The following is an 18,167-nucleotide window of genomic DNA, read 5'->3' on the forward strand; positions in this document are numbered from 1 at the left end:
AAAAACTGGGTAAAAATAATTGTTTTATAACATGACGTAGGGAGAAGAGGGGAAAGTTTGTGCGAGGATAAATTCCTGTGTATTGTATCATTCTCTTAGATATTATGGTCACTATGGGATTTTCAAAAGAAGAAATGACAGATTCTGTAATTGGCCAGAAGTACGATGAAGTCATGGCCACTTACTTGCTTCTTGGTAGGAAGCCGCCAGAGGTAAGTGCTCATTGGTGTTATTCCGAATTTTCTTGCAGAATTTGTGTAGCTGTGGCAGCCTCTCCGGCATGTACATGACATGCACTGAAGAAATGAACGAGGAATAACCAGTGATTTGGGGGGAATTTGCAAACATTGGTGCATACAGAATAAATACACTGTAGGGCTGCAACAACTAATCGATTATAATCGATTTTTGAAAAAGTTGTCAACTTTTTCAATAATCGATTAATCGGCCTCCACTTTTTTTTTTTTTTCCCTTTTCAAAAGATTTTATTGGTTTTCATTTTTTTTCCTTTTTTACTTCCACCGCTTCAAGCTTGCTCCTGTGATGGACTACAATCTCAATACAAACTAGTAGTCCCATCACTGGAGCCATTTTTTAAAATGTATTTTATTGTTTATCTGATTAACCGATTAATCGAACCTAATAATCGGCTAACTAATCGATTTTGAAAATAATCGTTAGCTGCAACTCTAATACACTGTGATGGTTTTTTCTTGTTTAAAAAAAAAGTTTTTAAAAAATGTGCAGCTAAAGCCATTTCCTTTTATTTTGGATTGAGTGGAGACAGTTACAACCTCTGTTTGGGTTTTACTGCTGTTTGTATCTACTCTGGGGATATTCACACCTGTTTGTCCTGGTGACTATTGTAAAACAGCTAAACTTTCTCTAAAATGAGACACTTCCAGACAAATTCTTATGAGAAGTTCAGAATTAAGACAAGATTTCAGATAATGAAGTTTAAATGATACCTACAGGGAGAAAAATATTCTGCATGCAATTGCAAAGAAATCTAGGCAACCAGCGGTGCACCAATACCGGTTTTTCGGTATCAAGTATGAGTACCGATATTTTGTTTTCGGTACTCGCCAATACCGGTGCTTCCGCTGCCTTGGATCCGGCTTCCCGGGCAATCAGAAAGTTGGGCGGCAGGTAGTAGTAACCTGCCGCTCGGCTTCTTGATTGCCTGGGAAGCCGGCTCCATGTTTGGCCGGCTCGATTGGCTGGGAATCCGGTTTCTCGGCCAATCACAATCAGCATCGAGCGAGCTTCCTGGCCAATCAGGAAGATGGGCGGTGAGTAATGACCCGCCTCCCGGCTTCCTGATTGGCCAGGAAGTCGGCTCCATGCTAATTGTCTGGAAAGCCAGCTTCCCAACCAATCAATATTGAGCTGTCTGTTCTGCCGGCTCAATGCTGATTGGCCGCGAAGCTGGTTTCTCAGCCAATCAGCAAAGAGCCGACTGTTCGGCCGGCTCGATGCTGATTGACCGGCTTCCCAGCCAATTGGCATGGAGCCAGCTTCCCGGCCAATCCGGGAGGTGGGTCATTACTCGCCACCCAGCTTCCTGATTGTCCAGGAGGCCGGCTCCATGTTCCCCTATGGCACCGCCATTCAGAGGAAATCTTCCTCTGACCAGAAGCTCCGGTATCAGGGAAGGTATCGGAGCATTTGGGTGAGTACGAATACTCGCCCAAATACTCTGTATTTATCCAATGTAAACCTGAAGAATAAATACACTAGTGTGCCAAATTCCTCTTGCTCCCTGCCGCGTCTATGCAATAGGGTTCCATATCTACAGCGCAGGTGTGGCAGGCAGTTAGAAGAGTCCGACGTGGGATGTAAACAATGCCTGGAGGCCGTGGGCGCCAGATCTCGGGGAGTATAAATCTGGGGAGGTTGGGCTTTGAGATGTTGGAGAGGAAGGGGCAGAAAGAACAAGTGCGCTTTCTATGAAAGTGTTTTACAGTAATGTAAAAAGTCATTGAGCGGCCTCAATGTGAACTGCTTTATTCTGTGCAGTTTTATTTAATATCAAGCTCTGTAGTTTTATAGTTCCTGAGTTTTTGGGGTTCATATGGTATCGTAAATCCTTTTTTTTTTCCCCCCCTTCCACAGTTTGAAGGCAACGAGTCCCTGTCTAGCAGCAACCTGTGTCAAAGGTCTCGGCCTAGCAGCGATCTGAACAATAGTTCAGTGCCGTCTCCGGCCCACATGAAGGTCCAGAGGAGTATATCGGCCAATCAGAAACAGAGACGATTCAGTGATCATGGTGGGGCTCTATTTATCGACTTACAACCAAAGACTATACTTTTGTATTCTGTTCAGTGTGTGACATTGTTGTCTGCAGGGACGGGGGTCTGTGTTGGCTGACTCCAGCGGCCATTTTCTAATCCAGGTTATTAAATTAGCAACAAAGACACTTTTTTTCCTTTCTACAGTTTTACCAGCTTTGACTTTTTTTTACCGCTCACCACTATTATCACAATATTTGTAAATGAGCAGCAACTGATTTGCTATGTGCGGAATTGTCCAAAATGTGATCCCTGTATACCCAGCTTAACATCTATGTGTAAGTAGGAGATATCATATGTTGCTGACTTGATCATTGGAGGGATCTACAATATTATTGTACGGTGCGGATACACGTCGGGGTTCGGTGATAGCGTCAGGTAGACTGTACAGGGCCCCATGATTTACATTGGTGGCCCTAGAGGTTCACATCTTAACACACCTTCTGAACTAGAAAAACTATTTGGACGGAGGTGGGTTTTAGAGGTCAGCTCGCGGTATACTGAGACACCGCAGCCGGGATGGAGCCCGACATTACTGTCTGGATCCACCCAGCTGCGCGAGTGACAGATGGCTCTGCCTATCTAGAGGCAGAGCCAGCTGTACCCTCCCCCGTCCGTTCCACCAGTCAGCGCTGGAGGATCAGACAGGGGAGGGGGGAATCCCTGCAGGGAGCTGTGAGCGACAGCCACGGCTCTCTGCAGGGACAGGATCGAGAAGTAAACGAGAGAAGGTATGTGTTTGCTCACTTCCCGATCTATTGAGCCGACCTGTGACAGTTTCATTGTCACAGGTCGGCTAGAACTATGAGGCTGAGTGATTTTCACTCCCCTCATAATTCTCCTTTAAGGCTGCCATTGTCTCATTGAAAACCAGGATTTAGCCACTCTGTAAGGGATGAGTCACTGCTGACTGTGCATGAATCTAAGTTTCAGCTACTGAGGTCTGTATACAACTTGCCAATTAGAAAGCTTTTTAGCAGTTTCTCCCATTTTGGTTTTGCACCCTCAGCTAGGAGAGTAGACAGGAAAAGTCTAGCACTGCTTTAACAATATTGGAAAAATAGTGATTGGCTTGTCGACCCGATCTGCAGCTACCCACAGACAGGAGACTGTCACAAGATTGGCTGAAAACAGTCATACTGGACAAGTGTTATCTCATGTCTTTGAGTGTCATAGAATCACCTGCACTCCATACAACGTACAGACCAAATACAGATGTTGGTGCTTGTAGTGGCAACACAGATGGCGACATGACAGATTCAGTCAGTGATAGACGTCTCGCTCATCATATAGAATTCTTTACCCCAACCTGTCTGTCTATCTCCCACTCTGACTGCCTTTACGCGATTCCTTAAGACTCATCTCTTCAGGGAAGCCTATCCTACCTCAACCTGACTACTCAACCATCATACAATTCATCCCCACACAGCTACCCCCTCATGTATCACTTCCCCCTCCCTTTAAGATTGTAAGCCCTCAGGGGCAGGGCCCTCCTTACCATCTTGTCTTGACTTGTATTGTGATTGTAATGTCTTCCTTATATTGTAAAGCGCCGTGAAAACTGGCGCTATATAAATCCTGTACAATAATAATTGTGTATAATAATAATCTTTGCAGTATATTTGTTCTCTGACCTATGGGAACACTTAAGCAGTCATGTTTAGCTCACAGTTGAGATCTTCTACATTTCTGTTTCTGTACAGCTGGACCATCAATCCCGCCCTCTGTCTCATACACGAAACGCGGCCAGGCGAACAGTGTTGAAAGTGAGCAGAAGGAGGACTGGGATAAAAACGGCTCCCGCAAACTCAGCAATGCCACCGTGGGCTCCAAAGGAGAGGTGACAGCGAGCCCCTTGGCGGGGCCAGAGAGGAAGAAATCTGCCACTGGTGCAAGCGTAAGTTTTAAAGGAGAACTCCTGTGTTACCTTTTCCCCATTTTTCTCTTTGTTTTTCTTTTATTTGAGTCCAGTCATTTGTGAAGATCCGCTTAACTTTTCTCATATGGTGTCATTTCTGCCTTTACGTCCATGGTTGTTTTTTTTTTTTTTTTTCTTTTTCTCTTCCACCTTCTCCCTTAATGTAGAGAGTGACTTGCTGAAAAAGACCAATCTTATTAAACTAGTAATCTGATTGGTTACTCTTGGAAAACCGCGGCAGATTTATTTGCACCAGTGAATCGGCCCCATTAATGCAGTGACTGGATGAGTCTGAGGGAGACTTGCGGAGACGTCAGTGCTTTTCATTGTACGTTGTCTGTCCTCTTGCAGAATAGCTTGTTTCCTGGCACTGGGATGACGAGAAGAAACACTTACGTATGTGAACGCACTACTGATAGACTCAATGCTGTACAGAATGGGAAGGACAGCAGGTACAGTATTATGGGGAAAATATAGCAGTATGATTGGTCGGAATAACATTCATCATATTATGCACTTATGGGCAATAAAAGTATAGTAAATTATAGTATGAACATGTAGGCCTCTACAAACCTTGTGCACAAGAGGTTTTGAGTTGCATCAGAAATATTATTTTATGGCTCCACAAATGGTAAAATAATAATTTGGTCCATGATCAGTCATACCTGTTAGCTGGTTCAAAGCAATGACAGACTGACTAGAGCCGCAGCTGTCCATGGCTGTTTGCATATAACCAGACTTCCAGTGGTTGCCTGCAGCTAGGGACAGGTGACCTGCACTGGACACAATCTATGTCCATCCAGGGCCAGTCATCAGTCCTAGTTGGAGAAATCTGCAGATTCTTGCTGCCTGTGGACACTTAAAGCCTGTGTGAATGAGGCCTTAAAAATATGAAAAATCCAATGTTATGTGCAGATGGGGGAAATTTTGAAATCTTCATTTAGTAAACATTTTGCCCGGTTCTCGAGGAACCGGCTGAAATTTGCACGGTGAGTCGGCACTCTTTCGGCTGGCATCCCTCTATCAGCTGATCCAAGGAGCCAGTCTGAAAATCTTCGTACGAACAGAGCCGGCACTTTGTATTCAGATTCCCGAACACAGCTGACACAGCCATTGAGCTGCCGGCTATGTTCCAGTATCGGAATACAAAAGAAACCGCTTGGGGTTCCTCGATCAACATGCTTGTAGCATTGCTGCTCTATTTTAGTTCAGTCCCCGTGTTGGATGAAGAAAATAGAACAGTGTATGGTAGAGCTGCAGCTAACGATTATTTTCATAATCGATTAGTTAGCCGATTATTAAGTTCGATTAATCGCATTTATAAAAAAAAAGTCTCCAGTGAGGCCAGCCTTAAACTCTGAGCCATACAGGAAGTATCCCCCTCTTAGACAGATGTCACTGGAAAAAGTATTCCCATTAAAGATTTCCTTTTGTGTACTAGTGACAACGCTGAAATTTTAGCATGTGACTCATGGGGGTACAGACAGCAGAAATAATAACTGGACAGGGGTTCTAATCCTTCCCTTCGCTATCCAAATCTAAAAATAAAGTTTTGGCTATACTGTACATACACTTTAAAGTGTAACTCCCGACAAACTGTTTTTTTTTTTTTTGGACATATTGGGGAAGGATTAGAATCCTTTTTGTGCCTTTTTTGTCGAGAAGGTTTCCTCTCACTTCCTGTAATGATGACAATGTTGTAACTAGGACAGGAAGTGAGGTGAAATATCTAACGGGTATAGACATCAATAAGATGCTGACTGATCTAGTAGCCTTGCCCTACTCTACTAAAAAAGGTAATTTTATTGCTCTCTGTGTCCCAGTTGGAGTTTATGTAATCACTTCCTGTCCAATATTACAATATTATCACTAGCATAGGAAGTGAGGGGAAACCTCCCCACTGGGACCACAGAGGGAAGTAAATAGCATGGTTGGAGGTACTACACACAGACCCCCCCCCACTGCTGGGCTATTGCTTTCAACAGCCGCTGCTAAATACTTGGACAATGGCTAAATCTGATTGGCTGCAGTCACTGTGTCCCTGAAAAAATGTCAGATCTGCTCCTTTCATAAGTTGATTGAAAAATAGACTTTTGTCGAATGGAGGGATGCCGACAGGGTCACAACTGGTCAAATTCTGGCCTAGTTCTGCTGACCCGTGCATGGCCAGCTTAACACACAGAGGTAATGGAGACAGGATGTAGCTGTTGCCATGGCTACAGTCCAGGACCGGTGTTTGCCATGGCTACAGTCCAGGACCGGTGTTAACAGTTGTTCATCCTGTGATGGAGCTGTGATAATCCTGCAATTTGTCACATAAACCATCAAATTCTCCCTGCAACAGCTACTTCGCACACCCCAAACCGAGCTGAGCTGTCATTTAACATTCTGAAACAAGTGTGAAAATAGCTGTAATTATGCGCTTACTCATCGATAATGATTGGTCCTCTATCAGAGGTAATCACATGCTTCTTTAATTAAGACAGATGTCAGTTTTATTCATCAGGACAAAAGGAATCATTAGTGCTTTGCCGCAAGATGTTGACAGGAAAACCGATCACAGTTATTACTAATATCCATTTTGAGTGTCTGCAGATTCCTGCACATGAAGACTTGGCTTTGCTATTTGTGGTTTCTTGCTGTGCAACTGAAGCGCCCCATGTGAAATATTTCCAATTGGGCATTGATTCTCTTCATATAGAGAGATATATATATTTTCCAACCGCCAAGTGAGCACATGCTCAGTGACGGTATGTGAATGGGGTACAGAAGAATATCAGCATTGACACATAGAGAGAGACACATGCTCCTCCTTACCCCGAAGTACCAGATACTTCCTTCTGCTCCCAGTGCTGAATGGAGCGATGGGGCAGTGAAAGGAAGGTAAGCATGTGGTGCTGGTAAGGGGGATTTAATGTAAGAAGTTTGCTTTACCTTGTATTGGCAAAGCACATGCTCACTTTAAAGTACAACACATTTTTGGATAGGGTCAGATTGTTGTTGCTGTCTGTGACTCTGTTAAGCTGGCCGTACACTGCTATATTTTTTTTTGTTCCAGACGGAAGGGTGGCAACAGGTCACCCACTGACAAACTGGATTTAATTCATACAGTCTATGGCCGGCTTAGGGGTTTTCCTCTGGCTTCCTGTCCCGTCACCAGGAAGTAAGGAGAGGTCTCTCTAACAGGGACACAACTGCAACAATGGCACCAGCACCACCATTTTTTATGTGTGTTCCCATGGAGGTTTCCCCTTACTTTCTGTTTACACTGTCACAGTGACAGGTAGTGAGTGGTCACAGACAGCAACAAAATCACAATAGATAGTTAAGCCTGTTCCCATTATATACAAAACTCTAAAAAGTTACACTTAAACTCTCCCGCAGCTTAAAAGCCCCACTCAAAAGCAACCCCTCATCGTGCAGGCTTTCCCCTGTGTCCTGTGGTTGTATCTCTGACCCCCCTCTCCTCCAGGCCATTTGCAAAATAAAGCCCTGGGGTAGAGATATGACAGCAGCCCTGAGGTCTAGGAGACCATTGTCCCTTACACCCAAAGGGCTTGGAAGCACAGTGGGCACTGTAATAATCCTGGCATGTAAACAAGCGGATTTGCAGCATGCAGGTGAAGGCCTGCAAGACGAGGGTGCTTTTGAGGAAAAGGGATGTTTTTTTCACTTTAACCCTGGTAAGGTTATTGTGCCCGGAGTCTAGCTTCAACCTCCACAGATTGGGATGACAATGTGCATGACACAAAGCTGGCCAACTTCTCCGCCCTCCAATATTTGGTTTTGTATATATTGGCAGCTGCAAGTGTCGAACAAACAATAATTACAGTACATTATAGTGAATAATGGGAGTTACTAATGTTTTACAGCCTAACGGAAATGTCTGCGGGCAGCACGACTTCCACCGGCACTGCTGTACCCGCCACACGACCACGCCATCAGAAGTCAATGTCAGCCTCAGGACATCCGATTAAAGTCACTTTGCCTACTATCAAAGATGGTACTGAAGGGTTCCGGCCAAGGTATCGGCTACAGCTTTACAGCTCTGAAACCTTTTACTGTGTCCAATATATGAGAACTGATCTGACTTTGCAGGAGCCTATTGTGTACCTCTCCTTCAGTAGACCTCTGCAGCTCTTCCTGCCTGCTCCCCACTTCCGCACGCAGTGGTTTCTGTAACCGGTTTGTATGCCCGGTAGTGGCACATGAGCCAACGAGAGAAAATACAGTGTGCAGCAGGGGGTAGTAGGTATTTACACACCTGGAAGTGTACAATACCTGTAGCAACCCAGGGGCAGTGTTGCTATGGCATGATGATTGGTAATAATTATCTTCTTTACAGGGCTACACTTTAAGTCACTTTAACCACCTCTTGTCCGCCGATTGTTGAAAGACGGCCGGACGGGAGTCTCCTGGATGCGGGTGGGCGTCTTTAGACGTCCTTCGTGCCCGCGCCCTCTCGTGCGGGCCCCCTGGCGAGCACGAGCGGGAAACCGCCTCGATTTTAAACGGCCATCGATGGCCGTTTACATACAAGCGGTCCGGCGTCTGTAAAGACGCCCGATCACTTGCATGATACAAGTGAGGGTGCAACCCCCTCCTTACCTCTGGTCACCGTCGCTGTCCCTGCGATCTCGGGCGTCCATCCGATCCGGGCGATGTCTCTCCGTGCACTGAGAACGGAGGGAGATCAGGACCCGATCTCCCTCCGCTCTCCTCGCGGTCTCTGAATGGAGGAAGTGATGTATATTACATCACTTCCGCATTCCTCTGTCACTCTCCGGTACAGAAACCGGAGAGAAGCTGATGAAACAGATCTGTGCTTCATCAGCTTCTCTGGGGGTCCCTAGGTGACATTAGGGGTCTTAGAGACCCCTGATGTCTCCATAAAGGGGACCAGTCACTGTAATTTGTTATCACATAGGGTACTTCTTAGCACCCTATGTGATAACAATAAAGTTAAGTGTAAAAAAAGTTAAAAAAATTGCTCACAAAATAAATAAAAATGTAAACACACAAAACAAGAAAAACCGACAAAAATGTTTTAAAGTCCCCCACCCCCACATAGATGCGCAAAAATGCGTAAGATGCGCCTACACGCAAAAAACTAAGTCCTCTTCCAGCTACCCAGCCGTTCTGTCATTTGCTATAGACTTCATAGACACTGATTTGTAATATGGTCGATGACTGGAGCTAGAGTTACGTTGCAGACCGGACAGGGCACAGGAATGGGACAGGAGGCTACATCAAATTTTAAAGTCGGGCTCTCACTTTGTGGGACGGGCAGTGAAGGGAAATCTACCAAAAGGAGACACAGGCAGCAATAAAAACACGACCTTTCCCACTGTATTCAAAACAAAAAAATGTTACATGTAACATTGCCTTCTGCAGGATCCAAGTAGTAACGAAAAATTATTTCTTTACACAGCACTGCGAACCAGAGAGTTCCGGCCACCTCCCCCTCCGCTCACAGTATTAGCACTGCTACCCCGGACCGGACCCGCTTTCCTCGCGGAAGCAGCAGCCGGAGCACCTTCCACGGAGAGCAGCTCAGGGATCGTCGCACTGCTACTTATAATGGACCGCCGGCGTCCCCTGCCCACGAGACCACCCAATTCTCTCATAGCAGGAGAGGCACCTCCACTGGTATTATCAGCAAGATTACCTCCAAGTTCGTACGAAGGTAAATACCTTATGTGCCCTGAAGTGTATGAAATGTGCCTTACTAAAGCACTTTGCAACGTTATTTCATCAGAATGAACGTGACCTGTGATTGGTATAAGATAAAGAATCCTTGTTCACAATGACAATGTATTCAGAGTTCTCCTCTGCAACTTCTCAGGAGGCCTGATTAACAAAGCAGCTGTCAACAGCATGATGGCTGCTTGTTACCTATTTAGAGAGACCGCCACTTTGCCCTTAATAGGTAAAGAGACAGTTTCCCCCTAATAGGCAAAGTGACAGGTTCTCTTAAAAACATACCCCGCAACCTACTTATACTCACCTTCTTTGGACTCTGTTGCCACTGTCAAATCCTGTGTAAGTTCCATAATGGATGGTTTTGGAGCTTGCACAAGGTTGATAACATAGTCTTCCTCATGATAGTGTCCGGGCCCGGTGATTGGCCGCTCAGGCCCGAGCACTGCATCCTGGGAGGAGTTCACATGTTCGCCCCCATACCTGTAATCACCAGGTATTTGTGGGGGCTCCAAATTAGCTGTGGGGAGCACTGTGTAGGTGAGTGTAAGTGGGATGGGTGCTGTCACCTTGCCCTGAATGGTAGAGACGAAGTCATCTATGTGAACTTTCATATTTTTCAACACAATATTTATATTGCTAAGGTTTTTTCTAGTTTTATTCTGTATATATACTACTGTAAAGCAGACCACTGACCAAGATGTCAATGGTTAGAGACTCAGTATTGGGTTAAAGCCTTATACTGCATATTAAGCAGGTTTCCTCAGTGGCCCCACGGACACATCTATGCCACCACAGCTGTAATATTGCAAAGGACCTGCTAACAGGTCCTCTTTTATGAAGCGGTTAATCTGACTGACCTTTGTGAAATCTCATTGGGGCAGACTTATGAGAAACTGGAACATAAATGTGGCTTTTACCCAAATGGTTTGTATATGTAACCCCTATTGTTTTTTTATATAAATCAGCTACATAGCCTGGTCATGCAGAACTAAACCAAGGTACTGCATTTCCGGCTGCTATTCAAAACTAAGCGGGGGCACAGCTCCATTTACCATTTTTTATATTACAAATCACTAATGCTTCAGGTATAGCCATAGGTGTGCAGTCAGTTCTTCCTTGTGATTGTGTGCACAGGTGACTGGAAACTTGACAGAATTCTAATATGGTTTTAATTTTGTGCATTGCTTCTTAAATGACACTTGATAGTGAACTATTGAGCAAGCCTAAGAGAGGGCTCTGTACTATATAGGCAACAAGTAAAGGATACCTGAAGGCTACCTACATCCTTTTATGGAGTGAGTGTGTTTGTTTCCATTGGGGTGCATGTACATCAAAATGGGCTATTGTATACAGGGATGTATAGTGTGTAAATGCCATAAGAACATTACTTCAGAAAACATTTACAAACCATTTTAACTTATTTGAGCACCCCGGGCTCCAAGCAGACACACATTATTGCAGCTAGGTGTTCATTAATAAATCATAAAAAGGGCTTTTTTAAATGCAAGCTGTGTAAGGACCGGAAATGACTTGATATCAGCCACTTGCAATCCTGTGTACTGCAGAGCTCAGACTGAGGGAAGATTGGGCAGCCAAGGAGCCAGTGAGTTGAACTGCATTGCTCATGTGCTAACAAGGAACGTGCTGTTGAAAGCAGAGTCAAAGATTGAGGAGCTCATTGGTCTGTTGCTTCCCCTTCACTGTTCAGTCAAAACCTGTAAGTGTTAAAAAATTGCAAAGAAAATTCTGAGCTTCTGGCCAAACGTCTTATCTCTCCCTTATCTTGTGACTGGACTGTGAAAGGGGAAGCAGCACACCAATGGTCTCAACAGGTCACTGGCACACGGAGATGAATTCAATATCTCTTTCATATGTTTATTGAAGACATGCTGTGACATTCATTAGAAGCTTCTAATGACATGCTGTGACATTCTTCAGTAAAAATAGCACAGAGATATTGAATTCATCTCTGTGTGTGTGCCGGTGACCCGTTGAGACTATTCTGAGTATTGCACGGCGCCATGCGTGTGATCACCATGAGCACCACCACCATTGGAAGGTTGCAGACCGTAAGGAGTGCGGGTGGTTCTTGGAAACAAAAGCAGCACACCAATGGGCTCATCTATTTGTCACTCTGCATTCTATTCCTATCAATATGCTCATTGTTAGCACATGAGCATTGCAGCACAACTGCACATGTGATTTACATGTGATTTAGTCACAAATACAGAGTCATTATTTGTCTCTTCTGTCTGCCTGGAGTTCAGCTTTAACTTTTCCCGATCGAGTGTGAACAATTGCAAGGAATAACTGGCTGCGCTGCAGGTCACGAGTCTCTATAGCTGGCTCCTGCAGCATATAATGTGTATTGATTCTTGTCTGTCGCTTGTCATTGAATCTGAACCTTGACTTTGTTTTGAGGGATCCAAGTGAAGGTGAAGCGAGTGGCAGAACAGACCCCTCAAGGTGAGGAGCCGACACATTACCCTCCAGGCTGCTCTTCTGCAGTGTCTTGTCTTGCTTTTCTATGTTTTCAGTGTGCGCATTTATTGCTGTCACAACATGGCCCTGCTTCTCTTTAACTTCTTATCTATCTTTGTATTGTTTTATATCTATTTTATGTGAAAACATGGAAGTAGTAAGTCCTTACTAAGTATTAGATGCATGACATATTTTACTTTTTGTATGTTGCATACCAGATATAACCACACTGCAAGGGTTAAATACTCATTTTAGTTAGAGGTTCCCCGTGTAATGGACTTTGCTTACCTGATCCCCACTCCTGTAGGCTCCAAGGCAGGCATCTGCTGCCTCCCTCCATGCTTTGGTGGTCAGAGGCCCGCTGACGTCATAAAGTACAATGCAGGGCCCATATCTCTGCATTATGTGTGAGGACACCAAGGGACAGTCCACGAGCCGGAGTGGAGGGGAGAGAGAGGTGAGCGCCAACTGCCAGGGGAGCAGGGAACAGGTAAGTAAAGCTGCTTTTTCCAGATACTCTAGCCCCAAATGAGCAGTTACCCCTTGCAGTGTGTCTTTACCAAGAGATAGGCTTTAAAGATAACTTGTCTTCTGTTTTTATATAAAAATAAATGTTCTTCCTAATAGCAGCAAGAACAAGGTGTCTGTCATTACCAACCTCGTCCAAAAAAGCCCACCCGCCGTTTCTAAGATTACTTTCACTTTACCTTGCAGTCTTTAACCTTGTGACCTGGGGCAAACCTGCCCGCTGGCTGCCTGTGTGCACACTATTGGCCAGCAAGGCACGCTTATTGGGCAAGAGGGTGGTCAGTGGACGGGCTTATTTCCCAAGTCAATGCTTTGTAGTAAAGTAATTTCAGACGGGGTCACAGAGGAGGCTTTTCTGGAAGAATGGAAAAAGTTGGTACCTTGAACAAACATATCAGTCTATATCTGGTGCAGTGGGTTGGATTATTTTGTGGTTTGGGGATCACGGTTATGGTTGCGACCAGAGAATCAGAGGTAATAGAGAATCAGAGATGGACAGAGTGTGTGAGCGAGTTAAAGACCTTTTTCAAATGCAAGGCCAGGATTTGATGAAAGCTTTTTTAGTATAGATGGCCCAAGCCGTCAGGCCCTGGGCCTTTACCCATTTTGAGCCCATCTACTGTATGGGGAAAAAACTGTTTGAGATTGGGTCTTGTGCTTTCACAGCTTCCAGTTTGGGTATCTCGGAGGACTGCCAATAATCTGGAATTCAAGGGATGTTAGGATGTGAACAGGAAGAGGAATGTGATGAGGATAGATTATATACAGGAGGTGTTCATCTGTTTTAAAGCAATGTGTCATGGCCTCTTACATGTAATGTTTTATTTGGTTAAAATCTGTTAAGAGAGCAGTATAGTGGGAAGAGTGTATTTCTCCGATGGATTGGTCTAAGTGGCTTCTGCACTTATTTCCAAATTCATGATAAGTTCTTTTGCATTTAGAAGCTGCACGTTTCATTTTGTACAGCAGATGGGATTGCAGTTCCTCTCACATGTAGTAGTAAGGGGGAGTTTGTGGTGGATCTGGGGTTTGAAAGGTTTATGTTCAGTACGCTTGAGTGGTTTTAGTGGTGACCTCCCAATCTTTCTTCCATTGACTGCCCAGTTAGATATACTTTAAAATGCTTCTGGACTGTAAGCCCACCCAATACACTACATGGTTACTGGAAAAGAATAAAACTAATGCAACCACAACACTGGTACATATGGTACCAAATACTGATACCAGAAGTCCCAATAAGGAAAATTAGCCAGGATCCTCATTAGCCGGGAAGCGTGTAATTACTCGCTTCCCGATTAGCAGGGAAGCCATCTCCATGCTTCCTCATCACCAGGTGACCTAGGACGCATGGAGCCGGCTTTCTGGCCAATCAGGAAGCCGAGGGGGCCGGTAAGACTCGCCTGGCTTCCTGATTGGCCAGGCGGCAAGTCATTACACGATGCCCAGCTTCATGATTGGCCGGGAAGCCGGCTTCATGGTCCCTCGTCACCAAGTGACGAGGGAGCAGGGAGCCAACTTTCTGGCCAATCAGGAAGCCGGGGGGCGAATCATTACCCAACCCCCCGGGTTCCTGAGTCCCTCGTCACCAAGTGACGAGGGAGCAGGTAGCCAACTTCCCGGCCAATCAGAAAATCAGGCGAATCATTACCCAACCCCCCCGGTTCCTGAGTGGCCGGGAAGCCAGCTTCATGCTCCCTGATGACGAGGGAGCATGGAGCAAGCTTTCCGGCCAATCAGGAAGCCGGGCAGCGTGTAATGACTCGCTGCCCGGCTATTTTTTTTTTCTTTTAATTTTGCTGAAGCTTTTACTAAATGATTCAGCTGAATTTACCTCCTGCATATTACATTTCGATTTTTCCATTCTTATGCACATAAAAATCAATTCTCACCCTTATCTCAGGAGTTTTCACTTCTGAAAATGTTTCTTCTAAATATAATTATACAACTCTGAGGTGTTTACTGAACACAGAGGACAAAGAAGCCGTACCGATTGATGAGGTAGAATACCTAAAGAATGAAATAAAGACGTTTTCACAGAATAAGTAACGATTTCATGTGAAAACAATTCCACACCTTTTGCAGTATTTAGGAGAATTTGATTTTTTGATGAGAAAATTCAAACAACGAGGTTCTGCTATTTTAGAGGGGGGCGGCTTTAAAACTGACTAGTCACCACGTGGCTGGTAAGATTAGAGTTTTATAACGATGTTAATGGGAAAGAAAGAAAAATATGACAACCTTACCGCTTATGTCCACAGCTGTTTGGTTTGAGTTCAGCAAGTAAAACAAATGGCAAATGCGCTAATTAATTTATAAGTAGCTTTTAAAGTAAAGTGTACATGAAAGGGCTTTCAACAGTACAAACACACAGCGGGGGGGAGTTGCTTGAGAGTTACTATTAACTCTCAAGCAACCATAAACTACAGTTATCCGGAACCTACCGATCTCGGGGATAATGGGTGCCGGATAACTGGGCGTTTACCCAGTTACCCACACACCAGAAACCCAGTACATCACAATAGCAGTTGAAGATTCAAAGCGCAGGTTTGCAGGTCAGCAAAATAATGTCCTATTGAGGTGCATTTGAACTGCAGGTCAAACGCAGCCTTTTCAATTACTGCCGCGTGCATGTGAATGGAGAAAACAGCCTTTGACAAAACCACTTGTTGACATGAACCCTTAAAGGATAACTCAAAAAAAATCAACCCCCTCAATGTAACCAAGGATTTTAACAAACCATGTTACAGATTCCTACCTATTTCTGTCCTGAAGAGAAAGCTGTTGGTTGCAGCACGTCCTTTCCAAACTGATTCCTAAATGGGGGTGTCTGGCTTCATTATAGTCAGCTGGTGGACTCTCTGTGCTGTAACGAGGAAAGGTGCAGTGCCCACATCCCTTTAGTAATAATTAACCCTTAGGAAGTATCTCACCATTTTCACCAAAGATGAAGTTCCTATTGCAAGGGATGCCTAAGATTTTACTTGCATCTTAGGGCAGATGTCTGTCAAAATCAGTCAGCCAATCACTGCAGCAGGAAATGACATTTCTTGGGGTGTTCTGTTCACCAACTCCCGTTGTATAGAATGCCTCCCAGGTCGCCATATTGCATTGAATTTTGAGACAGTTGTAGAAAATGACAGTGGCTGCAGTTTAAATGGAAAGGAAATTTTTTATAACATTAAAGTAATAGTAAATGCTCAAACTTTTTTTTCCAATAATTAATCCAGATCAAACAAACGTACATTATCCAGCAAAATATTTCTTTACAGTTTGCCCAAGTACTCACAAGTCATTGAGGGGCATTTATCAAAACTGGAGCAGACAAAATCTGGAGCAGTTGCCCATGGCAACCAATTGGCTTCTATCTTCAGTTTGTTCTGTTAGGATTTGAAAATGAAAGGTAGAAGCTGATTGGTTGCCATGCACAGCTGCTCCAGATTTTCTCAGGTTTGATAAATTCCCCTCATTGTTTTACCAAACAGCTCCACTTCCCTGAACTTCCTGTCCAGTACAAGATCACAAAGGGCAAACTCAGTCTCCAGCAGCTGCCCATCTACTAGCTTGGAGGAGAGAGAAGGGAGGAAGGTGGATGGAGGAGCAGGGGAGCGGCTTGTCTTGCTGTCTCTGTGTTTGTGAGGACACACACAGCTTACTAGCACACACAAGGGTGGCTCCGTAGGACCATGCAAGGGAAAGGAGTCACCCTAAAACAGGATGTCAGGACCAGTGCTCAGGGGTCCAGTTGATTCTGGAGGAAACTGAAACTTTTAAACATCAAAGAGCAGCATCCATTGTAAGTGATTTCATCAGCATTGGAAATAGCTTAAAAACCTTTTGACTTTAACCCCTTCGTGACGACGTACAGTGTATGTCGCCAGCATCAGGGCTGTTTAAACAGACTCCCGGCGGTTTTGCCGCCGGGACTCTGTTTAAACTTGTAAAGCCGACTGTCGGCTTTACAAGAAGCGATTCTGGCCACTTACCTGTCGCCAGATCGCTTCTGTGTCCCGAAGAAGGGGCATTCAGAAAATATATAATGTTTGGGGGTTTTAAGTCATTTTCAGGCCTAAAATGTGGACTATAACATGGGTGCAAAAAATGAAAAAAAAAAGGCCTCAGTCATGAAGGGGTTAATATCACTTTACCTTACAAAGTGGCTTGTGTGGCAATTATATGCCATATTCATTTTTTTTTTACAGCTTTTTATTTTTTGACTGCATAATGGTGCGCTGGCAGTCTACGTTAAGTGAATGCTAAGGTGTAAATAGACAGAATGGTGTAAATTACTTCAGTCCTTTTTACTGATCGCTTAGAGGTTTTTGGCGCACTTGTTTCCTAGGAAACTGATTCCTTCTTAAGTTCTCAGAATGACTGCCTAAGAAACAAATCAAAGTATTCTATCAAACAAAAATAATACAGCGTAAGCCTTTACTTTATATCAAATGCTTTTAGATTGTAAGTTTTTTAGTTTTTTGTCCTAAAACGTCCTTTTTGTTCTTCCTTCAGGAGCACTTCTGGGGAGCCGAAAGCAAGCGAAAGAGAAGAGGCAAAGGATTCAAAGCCCCGCTCCCTGCGCTTCACGTGGAGCATGAAGACCACCAGCTCCATGGACCCCAACGACATGATGCGGGAGATCCGCAAAGTCCTGGACGCCAACAACTGCGACTACGAGCAGAAAGAGCGTTTCCTGCTTTTCTGCGTCCACGGCGACGCCAGGCAGGACAGCCTCGTCCAGTGGGAAATGGAAGTGTGCAAACTGCCCCGCCTCTCCCTCAACGGCGTACGCTTCAAGAGGATATCCGGGACCTCCATCGCCTTCAAAAACATTGCGTCCAAGATCGCAAACGAGCTCAAACTGTGAAAAAGCGCAAAAAAAAGCTGGCGAATGTTCAACACAACGTCTGAATGTACTGCTGGAGCCTACGCTGCCAGGATGCAGATGACGGGCTTTTTTTTTTTTTTCCAACGCCAGTAACGGGCATTATACCCTTTTTGGCACGCACGCCTTTCTCCTTTACTTCAAGATAATGCCCTTACTGCAATAAGGTTATACAAAGCGATAATCCGTTGTACAATTTGAGTCCGCACCACTTTTCCCGTCGGCGGTGAGCGGCCTGTCGTGTCACTTGTACAGGAGGACAATTCGGAAGTTTTCAGTACTCGGTCTATGTGGATAGAATTGTAAAATAGACAATGGTGTGCTTTCACACACACACACACACACACACACACACACACACGTGCGC

At 44.7% G+C, this 18,167-nt stretch overlaps 1 protein-coding gene across 1 annotated transcript in view; it reads left to right on the forward strand.

Annotated features, from left to right (window-relative positions):
* The window catches only part of MARK1 (microtubule affinity regulating kinase 1), a 115,496-nt gene extending 97,366 nt beyond the window's left edge, over positions 1 to 18,130 (forward strand). Inside the window, exons 12-18 of the mRNA XM_018572028.1 lie at positions 2,116 to 2,269; positions 3,995 to 4,188; positions 4,561 to 4,661; positions 8,082 to 8,234; positions 9,641 to 9,895; positions 12,334 to 12,378; positions 17,428 to 18,130. Coding sequence (XP_018427530.1) covers positions 2,116 to 2,269; positions 3,995 to 4,188; positions 4,561 to 4,661; positions 8,082 to 8,234; positions 9,641 to 9,895; positions 12,334 to 12,378; positions 17,428 to 17,782 — 1,257 coding nt within the window. The 3' untranslated portion in view covers positions 17,783 to 18,130. The remainder of the gene's footprint in view (positions 1 to 2,115; positions 2,270 to 3,994; positions 4,189 to 4,560; positions 4,662 to 8,081; positions 8,235 to 9,640; positions 9,896 to 12,333; positions 12,379 to 17,427) is intronic.
* The last annotated feature ends 37 nt before the right edge of the window (positions 18,131 to 18,167 follow it).

The sequence above is a fragment of the Nanorana parkeri genome, unplaced genomic scaffold (genome assembly GCF_000935625.1).
Source record: "Nanorana parkeri isolate BGI_ZX_2015 unplaced genomic scaffold, ASM93562v1 scaffold43, whole genome shotgun sequence".
Taxonomy (NCBI): Eukaryota; Metazoa; Chordata; class Amphibia; order Anura; family Dicroglossidae; genus Nanorana; species Nanorana parkeri.